This window comes from Urocitellus parryii, chromosome 3 (assembly GCF_045843805.1).
Source record: "Urocitellus parryii isolate mUroPar1 chromosome 3, mUroPar1.hap1, whole genome shotgun sequence".
Taxonomy (NCBI): Eukaryota; Metazoa; Chordata; class Mammalia; order Rodentia; family Sciuridae; genus Urocitellus; species Urocitellus parryii.
In genome coordinates this window covers 138,701,747-138,720,644 of record NC_135533.1, presented here as the reverse complement: position 1 = coordinate 138,720,644, position 18,898 = coordinate 138,701,747, and the positions used below count along the sequence as shown (strand labels likewise).

General features: G+C 56.8%; 1 protein-coding gene across 1 annotated transcript in view; it reads right to left on the bottom strand.

Moving 5' to 3' along the window:
* Positions 1 to 6,980: 6,980 nt before the first annotated feature.
* The window catches only part of Ksr2 (kinase suppressor of ras 2), a 340,405-nt gene continuing 328,487 nt past the window's right edge, over positions 6,981 to 18,898 (bottom strand). Inside the window, exons 16-20 of the mRNA XM_026386144.2 lie at positions 18,651 to 18,784; positions 13,958 to 14,089; positions 10,904 to 11,033; positions 8,940 to 9,073; positions 6,981 to 7,054 (exon numbers count right to left, since the gene is read on the bottom strand). Of these exons, the coding sequence (XP_026241929.2) occupies positions 7,048 to 7,054; positions 8,940 to 9,073; positions 10,904 to 11,033; positions 13,958 to 14,089; positions 18,651 to 18,784 (537 nt within the window). The 3' untranslated portion in view covers positions 6,981 to 7,047. The remainder of the gene's footprint in view (positions 7,055 to 8,939; positions 9,074 to 10,903; positions 11,034 to 13,957; positions 14,090 to 18,650; positions 18,785 to 18,898) is intronic.

Sequence of the window (18,898 nt, the reverse complement as noted above, 5' to 3'; positions counted from 1 at the left end):
AAGACATCGTTCAGAAGTCTCCTCCTCCAAAAAGCCTTCCTTGAGGGCTCTTGGTCGGGGGTGGGTGCTCCCAGGGACCCCTCAGGCTCAGAACTCTTCCCACTCTCCCACTGGACCCCAGGGACACCCAAGGCAGAGGCCACTTTCCACCCCCGTTTTTTCCCCAGAAGCACAGGAGGCCCTTGGCCGACTTTCATTGAGTGACTGTATGACATGACGTCCCGGGGGGCCCAGGGAGGAGGGCTGCTGGGCTCTGGGGAGGATTTAGGGAGCAGGGCTGGGGACCCCATGCTTTGGAAATAGGCGGTGGCTTTCCCCAGCAGCTCCCCAGGAGGTATTTACAATCCAGATGGCCCGAGGTGGATGCCCCGGGGGTCCTAGGGGGCCAGGCGGACGGCAGTGGGGGGTGCAGCTTGGAAGTGGGAGGGGCCGGAGGGGATGGTCCCGCGTCCCACTTGGGCTGAGCCTCTGTGCTCTGAGGCTTGTGACATTAATTCCTGATGGTCAGGGCAGGAGTGGGAAGTGGGTCTGGGGACAACGACCTGCAGCATCCTGGTCCACTGCAGCTTGTGGTCCACTAGGACCCCCGGGGTGGGAAGAGAAATGGTGGCTGCCAGGAGCGGGGCGGGGCTGGCGGGAGGCGGCAGGTCTTGGCCCCGCCCCCTCCCACCTCTGTCCTGGGCCTGGGACATGCCTGGGAGGTGGGTGGGGACGCTGAGCCCCTCCTATCTGCACTGCAGCTCCCGAACTCACACCGGCTCCTGTGTCTCCATTTTAAAGGTGATCAGAGTGGTCATGTTTGCAGCCCAGAAAAATAAGCAGAGGAAACTGGGGCGGGTAGAGACCAGGGCACGGCCTTCGGGTCCAGGGAGCGGCCAAGGCCAAGCCCTGGCAGGGCCGGGAGGGGCGACTGGACCCAGCCGCCTTCTAGAAGGTGCATGGCCCCCAGGGGTCCCAATTCCCCAAGCGACGTGCCAAGCCTTAGTTAGCTCTTTGCAGTGCCCAGGGGCCGGATTCCAGGGTTGGGGCAGCAGGACCTAAGGGTGTCCACATCCACCACCCGCCCCCCCCCCCCCCCGACCAGGTCCATCAGGACGGGGGACCAGAGGGGGGCGGCGCCAGGAAGGGACCTCAACACTACGGGTGGGGAGGGGTCGCCTTTCTGGGGAAGGCAAAGGGGACATTCCTGAGAGTCTTGAGTCACCCAGAAAGCAGCTCGAGGAGGGCCTGTGGGGCCCAAAGTTTTAGGACACAGGGAGGAGGCCCTGGTGCTTCAAAAAGGTTTTTTTTTTTTGGTGCTGGACATTGAAGCCAGGGACACTTGACCACTGAGCGACATCCTCAGCCCTTTCCATTTATTTTTTTGACTCAGGGTCTTGCTAAATTGCTTAGGGTCTTGCTAAGTTGCTGAGTGAGGCTGGCCTCCAGCTTCAATCCTCCTGCCTCAGCCTCCGGAGTTCCTGGGCTCACCACCTCCCCGGCCCCGCAGCTTCACCGGAGCTTTTAAAACCTGTCTCCCCACCTGGCCACCCCAGGGGCCTCCTCCTGGGCCCGAGTCCCTCTGTCTGGCTCTGTTTGTTCCCATGGAGGCTGCCTGGCAGCTTCTGGGTTGGAATCCTACAGTGTGGTGCCAAAGCACACCCTCGGGCAATGTCTGGAGACATTCTTCTGGATGTCACACGGGGGGTGGGGGGGTGGGGGGGTAGCAGTGCCCTGCCATCTCACAGGGAGGACAGAGGATGCTCCTACAGCACCCACCACAGCGCCCACCATAAAGAACGCTCTGGGCCCTTTGTCGACCCCCCCAGGGTGAGAAACCTTGGCTTAGAAAGATCATCCTCCCCTCCCTCCCTCCCTGTTTAGATCTCCACTGATGTCATCTCCTCCCAAAGACCTTTGCCAATAACTCTCCGTTGTCGAGCCCACCCCGAGTTTTTGTTCCCCTTTGAGTTTTCCTCCCCCAGTCCCTTGTGAGCCACGAATGTGTACCTTTTGTGGTTGACATTTCCTTGTCTTTCTTAGGCTCTGAACTTCAGAATGGGGGAGGCTTTGCATGGCTCATCACCAAATGCCCCGGGCAAAGGTAGTAGGTGCTCAATAAACCACCCACCGAGTGAAAGAAAATAGTCTTGGAGTTCCATGTGAACCTGGGCCACGGGCATCCTGGTGGGACTCAAAGGCCCTGCTCCCACCTGGACCAGCTGGGTAGGGGGCAGTAAGGGGAGGAAGGAAACAAAGAGGCAGTCTGCAAAAGGTACTCCTGGCCACCAAGCCGGTGTGAGGGGCAAGAGCTCAGGTATGGAGCTGGTGGTCCACTAGGACCCCAGAAGACACCTGCTTGAAAACTTAATTCTGAAACTTCCATATAGAGGAGATTCCTCTTCCTCACAGTTTGACATTTCCTCAGTGGCAAAGCTAAAGGACAGGAGAAGGACGGTCCAGCTGTCCAGGTGGAACTGAGATGGAATGGCACGTGGCTAGCCCCTGCAGACTGGGCTGCGAGGCGCGCAAAGTGACCGTCTCATTGCAGGAAACCCCCCGCCGCAGGCACACGGGGCTTGAGTCTGGGGCTGCTGGGACTCGGCCATGGGCAGGTGGCCTGGCCCTCAGGGCCCGTGGGTTCTGCAGAATCTATCTCCCGGGGACCTAGGATCTGCCCTGGAGGGACGAAGGTGACCAATCAAGGTCCCAGAGAAAGCTCCTGACAGGGTGCTGTGGGTGGAGTGTGTCCCCTCCAAGGAAAAGAAAAGACATGCTCAATTCCTCACCCCGGGACCCCGCACGTGCCCTGCAGATGGACTAGAAGATAGGAGAGGACAGAGACCCAGGGACACCAGCCACAAGCCAAGGAACGCCGAGGTTTGCCGAAGGAACCAAGAGGTTAAGAAGAATCGGGGACCAGTGGTTGGGGAGGCCGAGGCAGGAGGATCGTGAGTCCAAAGCCAGCCCCCGCAATGGTGAGGCCCTAAGCAGCTCCTGAGACCCTGTCTCTAAACAAAATACAAAATAGGGCTGGGGTGGGGCTCCGTGGTCCGGCGGTTTTGGAGGGAGCCTGCCAACACCGAGCTTCTGGACTTCCTGCTTCCAGAACTGCGGGAGGACACATTTCTGCTGCGTTAAGCCACCCAGCACGTGGTGACCTGTGTTCCTCCAGGGAGCTAACACGGGCGGGGGGTGGGGGGCGCTGGCCACACACTCGGGACGAGACCAGGGTGAATTGGAGGCTGGCAGGACATGCGGACAGGGAGGTGCATCTCGGTCTCCAGGCTGAGAACGAGCGGGAGAAGGAAGCCAGAGATGGGGGTCCCCCAGCGCCCCTCGCCTACGTCAAGCACCGTCATGAGAACGCTCCTCCCAGGTCACAGGGAGCCCCACCCCTGGCACAGCGACCTCAAGAGCAGACCCGGGGGACTGACCGGCCTCCACAGGATGCAGGCCACGTGGCCAACAGCTGCTCACACCTGTCCAGGGCAGGGGGCTTTCTACCTCCCTAGGGCAGGCCACGAGACAGCCTGTCCCCTGTTGAAACCAGGCCCCCTCCCCAGGCATTCCTCCTGCTCTGGGAACCACACAGAAGGTGACTGGTCCTTTGGGAAGCAGCCCCCAGGTCACAGGAGGCCAAGCTGGCCAAGGTCTAGGTTGCATTTCCAATCGGGGGGCCCCATCATCTATGTGTGTCACTGGAACCCCAAAGCCACTTGGACAACATGTGAATAAATAAGGTCTACGTGAAGAGAATTCTGTGTGTCGTGACATGTGCATTTCATAGAGTTTCTCTAAGTCGTGGGATGTTACGATTCCTTTGATATTTTTCTCCCAATTAAAAAATAAATCAATGAAACACAAGAGCCATTTGGTCCTCAGGCCGAAGCTTGTCCCCTCAGCTCTAGATGTCTCAAGATAGCGAGGGTCCAGAGATCAGAGGGTCTTGGAGGACAAGCGACAGGTGGGAGGAGGGTTATGGAAGGTTGGGGGGGTCTGGGTTTCTGTGCTTGTGTTTGGGGGCACGATGTGGGGACACGGGGTGGCGCAGGGAGAGAGGAGATGCAGGCTGCCTGGACACAGTCCTGTTACCCACATAGGTAAAGAAAGGGCGTCCACAGGCCGAGCCCAGGTGGACGTGGAGGGACAGGAGGGGGACATGGTGACATGGAATTCTTTTCTTTGACCCCTAAGAGGGAAAACCAAGACCAGGGAGACCTAAGTGGCAATTTAGTTTCCGGTTTGGCTCTGGGGATGGGGCCACTGGGGGATGTCCCTACACGAGAGCAAGAGGATCATCTGTCGTGTGAGGAGTGGGTGGGGGTTAGCGGGCCACCGCGTGCCCTTCAACAGAAGCCGAGCAGTGTCCCTCTGAAGGTCCAGGCCCCCGGGGGGACCTTCCCCCTGCAGAGGGGTCCCCGCGGGAAGCCTGAACAGAGAGGGGTTTGCTGAATGTGAGGCACAGATGGAAGCAACTTGCTGTTGAGCTGGGGACTCGTGTCACCTGCAGGGAGAGGCACACACGCGTGTGCACACACACACACACACACACACACACACAGCTCCCCTTCACGGGGTGGGTCCTACAGAACCAGACGCAGGACAGGCTAGCAGCTAAAACGGGCAAGTACAACGTCTCTCTCCCCTTCCACCCTCAAAGGACAAATGACCAGCAAACAGACCGGGGTCGTGGGAGAGAGGGGCCTGATTCTCCCTGGATTTAAACAAGTAAGGGGGCTGGGGTGGGGTGGGGTGGGGTGGGGGTTAGGGAAGCCTGGAGCCAGCGTCCAGTTTGGACTGCAGCGGAGAACTCAGCAGGTGGGGACGGAGGAGGAAGGAGTGCAAAGTCAAGAAGAGGTGACGTGGGACCAAGATGACATGGAACAGACCCAAGGAGCTCTAATCCCCAAAGCCAAGAAGCCCCAGAGGGGCCAAGGTGTGGGGGGAGGCTGGGCCTTCTCCCTGGATCACCCAGGTCCTGTCCCAACTCCCAACAGGGGCTCAGGGTCACATGGAGAGTCACCCTTGGGGGACCCCGCTGGCCCTTGACAAGGGTGTGGTCGGCTATTTTGGTTAATTCTGGAGGCAGGAGAGTCTGGGGCATCAGGGGCAGCTCTGGGGGCATTTCAACTTTGGGGGCTCTGGACCCCGGCTGCCTCCTTCCTTCCTAGTTTCCTCTTTGGGCACAAAGGTGCAGGGAAAATCTGGAGTCTGTGGACTGACAAGTCCGGGTGGGGATTAAAGAGAGGCCAGGGGCTGGATGGCAGGCACTCAGTAGGTCGCTGGGCACAGGCTGGGTGGTCCACCCAGGCCAGGGACTGGGGGGCTCCACAGAGGGGACTGTTGGAAGGGGGCATCTTCAGACAAGAGCTCTGGGTGCGTGTGAAATGCCCCCAAGACAAGCAATCACCAGGCCAAGAGCCACCGGGGTGGATGTCCCCAGAACAGGAATGTCCACTTAGGAAGGGCCCCGTGGGGTTTTGAGTCTCCTGGTCCCAGGCAGGTGGGGATGTGGCAAGGCAAGGAGGCCCTTGGGGAGCGCAGGGGACCCCCCTGGGCCCAGTTCTGGGGAAGCACAAGGTTGCCCTGTTCTTCCTGGAGCTGGAAGCCGACTGGCCCTGGAGCGTGGAGCGGTCTGGGGCCACCCAGGTGGGGAAGGTCCCCGTGCATGTGGTTGGATTCTGGATGTCAGCTCAGGTCAGGTTTTGAAGTCTGGGTCTCCCTCCCTGGGAGGGCGATGCGTGGATGCGGGAGGAGCTGTGAGGTCACCAAGCTGGGCAGTGGCCAGGAGGTCCAGAGGGACCGTGGGCGGGCCCTGGGCGCCCTGCAGCTGCTCTGCTACCTCTGCTGCTGCTCTTGGTGGGGACAGATTTCCCTTTAGTGCCAGGTCAGATCCATGGGGTGAGGGCTTTGGGGACATGAGCCAGAGGCTCTCCTCTCCCTTGCTCTGGGGAAAGTCCAGGCCTTGAGCAAGGGGAGGGATGGCAAGAGGGGACGTTGAGGGAGCACAAATAGGCAAGGGGACCCTGTCTCCCAACAGGAGGCCACTCAGGGACTGCCCCAGGCTGGAGTGGAAAGGGAAGGATTTCTACAAAAGGGCTCCCTCCCTGCTTCCCCAAGGAGACTTATTAAGGGGTGGGGCAGCCGGAGAAGCTCCTCCCAGACAGGTAACCCCGAAACCCACCCCACACGTGCCCCAGAGACCATCACTGTGGGTGGGCCAGCTGCCCAAGAGCAAGGGAAAGGAATGTGCTAGAACACACCCCCCATCCTAGTTCTTGGGGCCTAGACTTCAAGGGATGTCATGAGCCCTAAGGAGGCCCCCCCCCCATAATCCAGGGAGTCACTGTGCCTCCGAATGGCACAGTGAGATGAGATAGGATGACCCTCTCGCAGGGCAGAGGACAAAGGCAGGACGAGGCTCGAAAGACACGAAGGACTGTCGCGGCGCACGTGGGAGCTGCGTCCAGAGGTGCCACGCACCGTGCCAGGCTTGGGTTGGGGCCTCTGAACTAGATGTTTCCAAGGGAATGGGCTTGGCCACCCCTGCCCTGCCCCACCCTGGCCCTGCACAGTGGCCTTGAGCCAGCTGGGGCTGCCCTTCCCCGTTGACCTACAGAGGCCACAGCAGCGGGGGCTCCAGGCGGGGCAGTCGGGCTGCTCTCGTGGGGGCCAGCAGAGCGGGCCTCGTGTGCGCACGCGCGGCACTGACCAGTCAACGTCCTGCCTGGTGGGCGGGGTCTCCTGCCGGCCCCCCGCAGCCCAGGGTCTCCACCTTCAGCCTGGAGTTGTCCTCGCCACACCGTCCCCCGGGCCCCACTCATCAATCCCGTCACCCTGGCTGATCAGGTGGGTCCTGACTCGGGGGTCCCTGCCCCTGCCCGAGCAGAGGGGCGCACGTCTGGGGTGCAGGGCGGCCACGGTGCAGTCGTGCGGCGCTCCGAAGCCGGCCGTCGGGACCCTCTGGTGGTGAGCTTCTGGCCTCCCGAGCTGGCAGGGGCGGAGCAGGGAGGGAGAGGTGGCTCAGGAGCTGAGGCAGCCCAGCGTGGTCCCATTGTCCCAGGGTCACAGCCTGGAGTGGGGAGAGAAGGCCAGTGAACGGTGACGTGGGTACAGCAACGGCAGAGGGCCAGGGGTGTCGACGTGAGATGCCCCTGTCCCCTCTGAGAAAAGTGAAAGGCACTCTTACCAACGGGGGACCTACTGTGCGCTGGGCTCCGTGCCAAGTGCCACACATATCTGACCTCATTGAAACCTGAGAGCAGCCTGCAGTGTAGGTGCAGCGTAGCCCTTTCACCGGTGAAAACTGAGGCCCAGAGAGGTTATATGCTTTGTTCAAGGAGGCACAGCCAGGAAGGAGAGGGACAGGATACAAACTCCCAATGTTCCCGCTGCAGCCTGCAGCCTCTGGACTAGGGATGACTGTCACGGGCTGGGGGAGGGTCCCCTAGGGCTGAAGACCCATGCAAGGGTGTGAGTCCAGTACCACCCTATGGACACAGTGATACGCAGAGACTGTACCACCCACAGCAGCCAAAGCACCTCAGTTCCTTTGTCCAGCACCTGCCTCTCCACTCATGGACTGGTGCCTGGCCCCTGATGGACACTGAAGGTCCTCTGCCTCCTCTTCTAACAGAGTTTATGTCCCGCTGTCCAGTTGAGCTCCTGCCCTCCCCTTCCTGACCTCTAGGAGAACAGCGCCACTGAGCGATGACCCAAATGACCCCAGAGTTTTGTAGCACCAGCTTCTCCTGGGTCCATCCTGGGGCTGCGACCCTAGGACCTCATGGTACCCCAAGGCATTCCCGCCACAGGGTTGCACGGCCCTCATTTTTCAGAATTGAAATGAGCTCAGAGAGACCCAGTGACCTGCTCAGGGACACCCAGCAATCCAGCAGAGGAGTAAGCATTCTAATCTAAGCCCTCCTTAGTGTGGAGGGAGGAACTTCTAACTGCCAGGGAGGAAGGCTGAGCCCCTGGAGGAAGAGGAGATTCTGCCCACTAGGCTCGGCAAGCTCAGGGTCAGGATGACTGGAGGAGGGTCTAAGTCCAATCCCTGGGACCTTGAGGATCTTCATGGGGGGCTTGGGCAGCTGCTCTGCCATACCTGTGGGTGCAGGTGGGGATTTGTGAAGTGCACCTGCGTATACTCATCCACGTGTGGGCATGTCCTGGTGAGTTACACACTGGTGTGTCCTCAAGTGTCACAAATGTGACTACCACACGTGTGTGTCTGAGTGTGCCTGTGTGTGCAGGGATGTCCTTGTGTGTGGATGTATGTGTGAGTGCATGTGTGTGAGTGTGCAGAGGCATGTAAGGTACTGTCCCCAGGTCTGGGGACCTGCGTGTGCACAACCAGGTGTGCCTGGGAGCACCTGGCAGAGCAGCGAGGAGTGGGGGCCTGTCTGCCTGTCACCTGGAGAGCTCAGTCATGGAGGCTGGAGCGGAGACCCTGGAGAGAGGGGCCAGGCTCCTGATCTCAGCTAGAGCCATGGGCCTGCAGCCAGGAACAAGGGAGGGAAGGAGGGACGTGGCCTGGCGTGTCACCAGGAGGAAGCAGGGCGTGAGGAAAGGGAGAAGCTGAGAGACTCCCTGTCTTTTCTTACGCCATGGAGACCGCGGGGGTCCAGGGCCACCATGATGGGCCAGGCTGCTGGGCCAGGAGGACGTCCATCAAGTCGGTCCTGGTGGAGGGTCCCTGAGCACATAACGGAGGGCTTGGTGGACCTGGGGCGCCACCTCACCCCAGGGGGCTCCACTCAATGGGCATCAGCCTTCGCTGGGGATCAAAAAGCAGCGAGTTGTGTGCCGCAGGCCGACTCTGACCTGGACCCCAGGGGACCCCCAGAACCTGTGGGCAGGGCGGCTGCGTGCACTGGGGGTGGAGTTGGGGAGGGGGAGAAGGGTGACGGGGCGGGAAGGCAGGGCAGTGGAGAGAGGCTGAAAGAGAAACCCACTCTGCAGACTTCCAGAAATGTCCGGGATGAGACAGGCGGCGATTGCGTTTTGGCAGCTTCTCCAGCATGTCCATGAGCTTGGTGAAGGTGGGCCTTTCCTCCTGCTCGAAGGCCCAGCAGAAAAGAAGAATGTCCTAAAAGAAACCAATGAGTGGTCATTGATCGCAAATTGTGACTTCTTTATACGTCCTTGAGCCCTCAGTGACTCTCTCCCTTTGTCTACCCACCTCCATATCCCTACAGCCCCCCTCCCTCCAGCCACCCCCTACCATCCATCCATCCACCATCCATCCATCCACCACCATCATCCACCATCCATCCACCATCCATCCATCCACCATCCATCAACCTGCCATCCATCCACCACCATCCATCCATCCACCATCCATCAACCTACCATCCATCCACCATCCATCCATCCACCATCCATCCATCCACCATCCATCCATCCATGAACCCATCTATCTATCCATCCACCCATCCATGTGTACATCCATCCATCCATCCATCCATCCACCATCCGTCCATCTACCATCCATCCATCTACCATCCATCCACCATCCATCTATCCATCTATCCATCCACCATCCATCAACCTACCATCTATCCATCCACCACCCATCTACCTACCATCCATCCATCCACCATCCATCCACCTAACATCCATCCATCCACCATCCATCCACCATCCATCCATCCATGAACCCATCCATCCATCCATGTACCCATCTATCTATCCATCCACCCATCCATGTGTATATACATCCATCTACCCACTATCCACCATCCATCCATCCATCCATCCATCCATTCATCCATGTATCTATCACCTATCCATGTATCCATCATCCATCCACCATCTATCTATTCACCATCCATCCATCCACCATCCATCCATCCATCCATCCATCCATCATCCATCCACCATCCATCAACCTACCATCCATCCATCCACCACCTATCTACCTATCATCCATCCATCCACCATCCATCCACCATCCATCCATGAACCCATCCATCCATCCATGTACCCATCTATGTGTGTCCATCCATCTACCCACTATCCACCATCCATCCATCACCCACCACCCATGTATCTATTAGCCACCCATCCACGTCAGTTCCCTTCCCTCCTTCTTTATCTACCACCCATCCATTCTCCATCCCACCTGCTCTGAGGCCATATAACACACGAGGTAAGCTCTATGCTAGAAGGTTTGGGATACATCAGCATCAACAATACTCCCTGAGGAATTCCTTGGCATTTTCCACAAAACTGAGGGACAGAAGGGAATCCTAAAGTCTCCAGCCCCATCCCAATAATATAAGAACCCTTCAAAGCCACAGAGGAGAAACATGACTATTTATGGTCTCCTTATCCAAGAAAGGAAGAAAACCTGGAGGCAGGTAATCCTGACAGACATACCAGGTAATTACTGCTCCCCTGAATCATCTGCCTCTGATCAAAAGACAGGAGGAGTCTTCCTGCTGTGTTTAAGAGGAAGATTATTCATTTATAACCAGGTCTCTCTGTTCCTCTATATCTTGTTCTGAGTTGGATAATGCCTTAAAATTATGAGGCAGATGCACATAAAAGCAACACCAATAATATTTATGATATTTTGATGAAGATGTTTTGAAAATAACAGAATGAGAGGATTCGTTGGGGCTCTCTGACTCCACAATCCATTGCTAGGAAAAACCTAAGCAAGTGTTACTACGCCCCTGGTGGCAGGGACCTGAAATTGCAGGCATAGTGTCTGCGGCATTGCTGCTGAACTCCAAACCAGACTTAAGAAGGTTGCAGGGTTTTTTAAACTTTGTTTTTGTTTTGTTTTGTTTATTTTTTTTGTTCACCCCAAGGAAAGCATTTTTAGCCTTAACATGCAGGAAAAAGAAAATCCAGGATTGTGTCTGCATCTCCCTTGTGCCCCAGACCTGGAACTGCTCCGGGACCGACTTACCGAGATTTCTTTTCCCATGCCAATCTGGCTGAGGCTGGGCTTCATGCCTGTGCCCATCTGCCATATTATTGCCTCGGCTGGTTGGGTCTTGAAAGGCCACTCCCTGGCATGGAGTTCGTACCAGATTGTGCTGTTGGCAGACAGGTTAGAGGGGTGCTGATGTGGTTCGGCACGCTGACCCTGCACCCTCCTCACCAACGCCCACGCACCCCGTCCTCCTGGCTGACCACTCCTTTCTACAATTTCTTCGATCGTGCCCCCTGGGACCCACATCAAGCTCTTTCCACCTCTTAGGCATCATACTTATTTGGGGATACTCTCTGTGATGCCTGAATTAAAATGAACCAAAGCCTAGAAGCTGAATAGTTTGCTAGATACTGTGCGGATCTCTGACCCTGCATCTGTAGTTCTAGGAAACCACTGCAGGTGAATGATTGGGGACATCCATTCCCCAACCAGGATGTTCTCCACGACATTGTAGATAATACCAAAAAGATGAGAACACAATTCCCAGTAAGAGAATTTGGTTGTCTGTGTCATGGTAAATCCACACAGTGAAATGGAAGATTATGTCGTGATGAGAACATTTCAAAGAAATTTTGCTGACATTAAAAAAAAATGCTCCACAGTTTAAAAAGCAGGACACAAGACTGTAGATAGGGTCTGAGGTGACTTTTTAAAAAATCATTATATGCACAAAAGACTAAGATATAACAGTGGAATGTGAACAGGGGCTAACTCTAGACCGTCGGAGTTTTCTTCTTTTATACTTGAGTTTTCTAAGTATGAGCCATTCTTTACAACGATGGAAAGACTAAGAGGAGGAAAACAGGTTTGCAAGTCCGACGGATCGGATTCTTCTAGCGAAATGATACGGAGAGGTGACTTCAGCCCCCAGCACAGGTGTCCTTAGGTGCCAAAAGAGGATGGTGATGAAAGTGGGAGAACTTTTATCTGGGATGCTGAGCAGTGGAGGAGTTTGATGCCACAGTTATCTGGGGAGGCTTACTGTGTCATCATCTGCTTTATAAATCGTGACGTTGTAACGAGCAGAGAAAAACTTGCTTAAGGTTCAGAGAGGTTGTGTGCCTTATCCAGGACCACACAGCCCATCAGAGGGGCAGCTAGGTGTTGAACCCTGTCCAGTGGACTAGCATGCTGTACTGGGAAGCTTGCACTCCATCCCACTCAAAAGCCCTTTGTCATCAGGGAAGTGAGGATTTGGGGGTACAACCTTGTAGCTGATGGTTGGAGCTTGGGGAAGGAGGTACAAATGGATTGTGGGAGAGGGGAGGGTTCCCTTCTGGGGCTCTTCCCTGTCCTGGGTGCCTTCTAGATGTCTTCTCATTCAGTCCAGAACTCCGCAGTGGGTTTTGTTATCCTTGATTGACGCGGGGGGATGCCGGGCTTTGGCTGGCGACATCACTCCCAAGCCCACTAGGGCTGCAGGGCTAAAGCTCCAGCCGTGGCCACAGGTGTGCATCCCGGCTCCTGCAATGACTGACAGAAGGCCAAGCACCGAGCCATCGGGGGCCTCAGTTTTCTCACCTGCCAATTGGGAAGAACGTGCTCCCCAGGGTATAAATCACCATGGCAGGAGATGGGGCGCACACACAGAAAAGCTCAACGCAGCGCTCAACCCACTTTTAAAAGTTCCGTGTTGCTCTCAGTCATCCCTGAGCACGAGGCTCCCGAGCAACAGGATGCTCCTAATTGGCAGGAACCCAAGAGCGCCAGGTCCTTCGCAATTCAGCAGTGTCAGAAATAAAACCCTCATTAAAACTTCCTTTCAAACCTAACTTTAAGAGAAATTCACTTGCAGAAAAAAAGAATTGCTCAAGATGAAAATTCCAGTGGAAAACCAATTACTTACTCGGGTACATTTTGTTAATTGCTTTTTTTTTTTTTTCCCCCGAGTGCTAAATGTACACTAAAATATACCAACTTAATTACTGCAATTTGGTTTCAGATAACAATATCTAACTAGATAAAGATTTGGGCATTAACTAATCAAGGCGAGTGACAGCCTTTAATGGGGCCCAAGTGACAGATGTTGAGAATCCTGGTCTCCTCAAAAACCGAGCATCGGGGGTGGACGGGGAGGGGGCGGTGGGGGTGCTTTGCCAAGGGAGACTGTCTCTCTGTCAAGTCTCAGCAAAACCAAAACATCTACAGGCCTGCGATGTGCCCAGACCCTTCCCCAGCGTGGCCCCCAGCCCTTGGGTCCACGCCATGGACAAGACCAAGCAAAGATGAGCCACACCCCAACCCCAAGAGAGGATCTTGAATGTTTCTATCACAAAGCAATTAAAGAATGACAAGTGATAACTGTTTCAGGCAAAGGATATGCTAATTATCCTGATTTGATCATGACACAAGTACCCAGGTATTGAAATGCTACATTGTACCCCGTAAACACATGCAATGATTCTGCACCAATTGTACCTAAAATAAAACTTTTCAAATAGAACACGGAGGAGGTGCTACTATGTAATCTCTGAGACTAGGTCCAGGGGTCACCCAGGTTCCTCGTGGCCATGCTATTAGCTCACTCAGGCACATGAGGTGAGGGAGGAGCTGAGGCCTGCCCCTGACAGCCATGTGGGTGGCCACCTGGGAAATAGCTCCTGAGTCCACCCAGCCTTCTGAGGAGACCGAGCCCTGGCACTGCCACCTTGTGACAAACCAAGGACAACTCTAATCTCTGACCTGAGAAACCAGAGATGAGAGATTTGTCCTGTGTTGCTCAGTTTGGGGGAAATTTGTTACGCAGCAATCGATAACAGATACAACCTTGAATCTTACATCAGCAGCATCTGATGCTGTCCTAGCACACTGTCGGTATTCGGTACATAGTTATGGAATGAGTGAATGGTTTGGGTAACTAGTTATGGCCACATAACACCCCACTCAGATCCCCCCGGAGCACTCAGATCCAGCCACCGTGCCCCCCCCCCACAGGTGCCCTTGGCCCTTGCAAATGCCTCAAAGGAAGTCTAGGGGAGTGACCTCTGCCCAGGCGGTGGCTCCTGACGGCCCCGGGGGGCCACCTACCCGAGTGCAAAGACGTCCGAGTGCTTGGAGAACGGAAGCTTGTCCTCCTCTGTGTCGGGGGACAGCTGGCGGATGATCTCCGGTGCCAGGTGGCACAGCCAGCCGTTCTGAATGCGCAGTTTGTCTTCTCGCCTGGAGAAGCGAAGCCCAGAGTGAGCTCAGTTTTACAGCCCAGAGGACGAGTCCCCCCACCCCTGACCCGAGTCCCCAGAGCCAGCTCTTCTGGTTTTCTTGCTTCCCTCCGGTGGACACCCCTGATCCTCCACGGGAGGCCGAGATCCAGGGGAAGGTGCAGGAAGAGAGGTAAAGGGAGCGTGACTGAGAGAGAACTCAGCCTCCAGACCACCACTGGGTCTCCTCGGAGGCACCCGGGCTTGGCTGGATCCCAAGCTGCAGCCGTGGGAACCCAGCCAAGCTGAGGGTTCACTGGGCCTCAGCCCGCTGGGGTGTTTGGTCCGTGGCTTAGCACAGATGTGCTACACCAGGACCCGGGCCCCTGTCCCCGCCTGCAGCCCCGTGCTAGGAGGAGACTGGCCCGTAAGTGACAGGCTACTTATGTGGCCAGATGATACCAACACCTCTGTTCTCATTTAGGGGTTCTCAACCTTGGCATGATTGGCACTTAGGTCTGGAGAGCTCTCTGTCACGGGCTGTCCTCTGCAGTGTGGCAGCACGGCTGTCCCCCACGCCCCCTGTCCAGACAACTAAAAACGTCTCCAGACTTTGCCAAAGGGACCCTGGGTATGGGGCCCGTGGGCCCTGGTGAGAATCACTGTTCTCCTCTCAAACCACAGAACAAACAATGGTCTAAAATCCAGTGTTTCCTCGTTAAAAACCCGAGGCTGGCCCCTGGGTCATGCACCACGCACGGCCAGGCCAGAACACGTCCTCAGCTAGAAGGACCCATGGGTGAACCCTGGAGCCGCAGAGTGGAGGGGGTTCTCACTTCCAGAATCAGGGGCACCTGCGAGGCCCAAGGATCTTGTGTTGCTGGCCGTCTGAGGGACGCTGAGCAGCCCCTGGCCCTCGCTGCCCATCTGCAAACGGGGCACAGCAATCTGCAGTCCCACGGCTGGTGCAGGGTGGCCGCCAGGGCCAGGTGAGGTGGACACGCTCATGACCTGGGCTGCCCCGCGTCCCTGTACACACGCAGTGTGTGTGACTTGGAGAAGGCGGGGTCATGTATGCAGTCAGTGTGCACGTGACGCACCAGGTCGCAGGTGTTGTGTGTGTATCCTGGGAGTGGACCAGCCATCTCCTCACAGGACAGAGGTCATCCGGGATGGGTGGCCTGCTGTGGTCACAAGGGCAAGTTTGCTTGTTCCCATGTCACCCCAAATGCCTGTCCTAATCTTTCTGCCTTGCTGGGTCAGCCGAGGACCGGCATTGAGGGGTCACCAGGACAGGAGGAGTGTGCCACATAAGCACCATCAGCTGGGACAGGCATGGGCCCATGCCTTGGAGGGGACCAGGTGCCAGGCCTGGCACAGATGCCCTGGGGTGCCACGTTCCCATGGTGACGGTCCTCCAAGGGCAAGCCCGAGTCATCTTTACGATGATGATGATTATTATTATTAATCACAGGCTGCGGACGGCTGGTGCGAGGGGGCTGGCCCCGTCAATGTCACCTCTTGGGTGGCTGGGGCAAGGGGCTGGCCCCATCAATGCCACCTTTTCTTGGTGGCAGCAGAACAGCTGTGTGCTGGGGTCTCTCTGGATGTGCAGAGCACGCTCACTTTAAAGTGACCCAATAAAATGAGCACGCCCCAGGCCAGGCATGTCCTCTGCTGAGCACCGGCTGTATACCAGGTTTCCCGTCCCACGTAAACCCACCCTGGAAGGGCTCCATGTCTATTCCACAGGTGAGGAGACAGGCTCAGGGTCACGGAGGTAATAAGTATTAAGAGAGCCAGGGCCAGTGTGACTGTGTCTCCATTCCCCCCACCCCCGACCCTGGACAGACACCCCGAGAATGCCACCTGAGCTCTGGGGGACAGCACCCCTAGGAAGCAAATCCCAAGCCCTCGTAATGGGTCACGTTTCATCTTTGAAATCGCCATGTGAAGTAGGCACTGTGGATGCCTGCCTCCCACGCCCATTTCACGGAGGAGGAAACCGAGGCTCGGGGGGTCAGATGTGTTATTTAATAAAAATAAGTTGCTGTCATCTATTCCCGTGGTGTTTAGGGACCACATGGGTCCCTCTTGAAGTCCATTTGCTCAAGCCCTGCCCCCTGACATGACTGGAACTGAAGATAGGATTTTCATGGGAAAGGAATTAAGTCTGGGGCCCTCATCTGATAGGACTTGGGTCCTTATAAGAAAAGGAGGAGTCCTCATAGATGTCTCTTCTCCTGAGTCACAGAGAGGCCCTGTGAGGTCACCGTGAGAAGGAAGAGAGCCCTCGTCAGAAACTGAGATGTCACACCTTGATCTGGAACTTTCTAGTCCCAGAGCTGTGAGAAAATAAAGATGGGTCGTTGAAGCTGAGCAGCCTGTGGCGTTTTGTTACAGCAGCCGGGGCGCACTAATACCTCGTATCACCCAGGCCCATCTCATGAGGGCTCATTCAGGCAGCTCCCTGCAACACCTGCACCCGGGCAGCGCTCCTCCTTCCACTTCTATCATCCCGTGGTCCCCAGGCTGCCAATCAGGGCCCCAGAAGCCCCCTGTTTAAGGGGTGACTCCTAGACTCCAGTTACTGCCCTGGGAGCTCCAGCTTGGGGCACTCCCGGCCTGGAGGGGCCTCTTCACACACAGGAGGCAGGCGGCTGGGACCTGATGCCCAGCAGGGGACTTGCAGAGCCCCAGAGCTACCGTGGAGGTAGAGGTTATCGACTAGATGGGCAAAGCTCTGGGGCTCATGGGACACCATCCTGCCTGTCATGGTCCCCGTCCTGCCTAGGAGACTGTGGAAGATGAAAGAAGGCCACCGTAAGTCACTGTGACCTCTCCCTCTGCTCCCCTTGAATCTGTGCTGGCCTTGGGTGACCTGACTGTTGTGGGAGGAGTGTTTGGAGACCTCAGAGGTCAGGTCTCTAGCAGGTTTGCAGCCTCCTCCCGGGCACCTCCAAGGCTCCAGCTGACGGAACCCAGCTGCTGCGGAGAGTCTGGCCACCCGGAGACCAGTACGGAGGGGGGCCCAGTGCAGTCCCAGAGACAGGGAAGAGGAGGGGACGTGAGCGAGAGCGTAAGAGGAGGGGGAGAGAATGGGGGGAGGCCTCCCCCAGGCCCCTGCTGCCCCAGCCACCCCCACCCAGAGGCCCAGACGCGTGCAGAAGGCTTGCGGTCAACTCCAAGTTCAACCCTCCGGCTGCACCTCCACGGCTCCAGCCACGGAGGCTCCACGGAGCCGTCGATCCACAGAGCCACAGGAATGACAGCAGCTAGCTTTAAGCCACCAGGCTCGGGATGGCCTTTGACCTGATAACACAGAACTGGGCCAGGGGTAAAACCCAGGAAGCCACCCACAGCTCTTCGGGGACAGCTGGGAAGCCCGGTCTCCTCGCTGGGAGTTGTGGCGGAGGGCTCCCTGGCCTCTCCCTGGCCTCTGACTGGTCTGCGGTGACAAGAGGCTGGGCTGGGGCTGGGGACGGGGTGACTTGGCTGATCTTTCTTTTGGGTGGACACTGGGTGTCCATGGGAGCTGAAGGAAAGAGCACTCAGGTCGTCTGTCACCCCATGTCCTCCTCTGGCAACACTTGGGGTCCACCACCTACTTCCTCAGCCCAGGCAGGTTGTGCACCACACGGAAACGGAAACTGCCAAGTTTGGGCAGATTTTGGGGGATCTGGCTTAGAGTCAGGCATCAGAGAGCAGGCGCACAATCCCCCCAAGAGGGGTGCTGGGGTGCACCTCCAGGAAATCAATGGTGGCCCAAAGCGGCTGAAAGGAAAGAGACACCCTCCAGGAGAGACAGGCTGCTCCTTCTAAGATGCATGATGAGAGGAAACACACAGGGGTTTAAAGTGTGTCAGTGTGTGTGTGTGTGTGTGTGTGCACAGAAAAACACACACTCCAAATTAATCGTCGCAAGCCTAGACCTGAATCATAGGTGGCTTATTGGGGATCTCGCTGGTTCTCCGTGGTCAACTCCGTGTGGCCTGCTCTAGGGCAAAGGGCAGTGGAGTTAATTGCTGAGCCGTGGTTAATCATTCCCTGGGGACCACTGGGGAGGTCTATGCAAATGAATCCTCACGGGACTTGCTGGCTGCTTGTCCGCATCACGCTCTCTTGTCACTGAAGAACCTTCTAGTAGCATCATTTTCTTGTCGGCAAGGAAACCCAAGTTCGGGGACACTGGGCACCTTGACTAAAGTCACAGTTAATAAGTGGCAGAGCCACATTAGGCCCTACGTGGTCTGACTTTAAATCCTCGGTTCTTAACTGTGCTCTGGCTGGACTAAAATTAATGAGTTCCTCAGGCAGCGTTGAACAAGGGCTCTCGGGCGACTCCAGCTTCCTGTCATTTAGGGTGAGCTAGACGCAAGGGCCCGGGCCTGGCAGGACTTAGGGATGCTCTGAGCTCAGTGACATGCACTCCCAAGTGCCATGTGCAGGACGGTGAGCAAGGTGCTGCTGCCCAGCCGCTCAGTTCTGTGACCCCGGGGCCCACACCAAATCCAGGTCACCCGAGATATCTGGGGTGAGTTCAGCCATCCACAACACCTCTGGGCCCTTCCGCCACCTCTCACCTGCCAGCCTGCAGCACCCCGGAAATGCTGAAGAGCCCAAAGTCCGTGATGACCACTTTGCCGTTGTCGTAGAAGACGTTCTTGGATTTGAGGTCCTTGTGGAGGATCCCCTTGGCGTGGAGGTAACCCATGCCCTGCAAAACACATGGGGCCCCCCCGTCGGTCACCCTCGTGGGGGGTGCACTCCTGTCCCGTCACCCTTGGAACCTGGAAGTGGGGTGGGGGCAGGCATGACGGGGGAACAGATC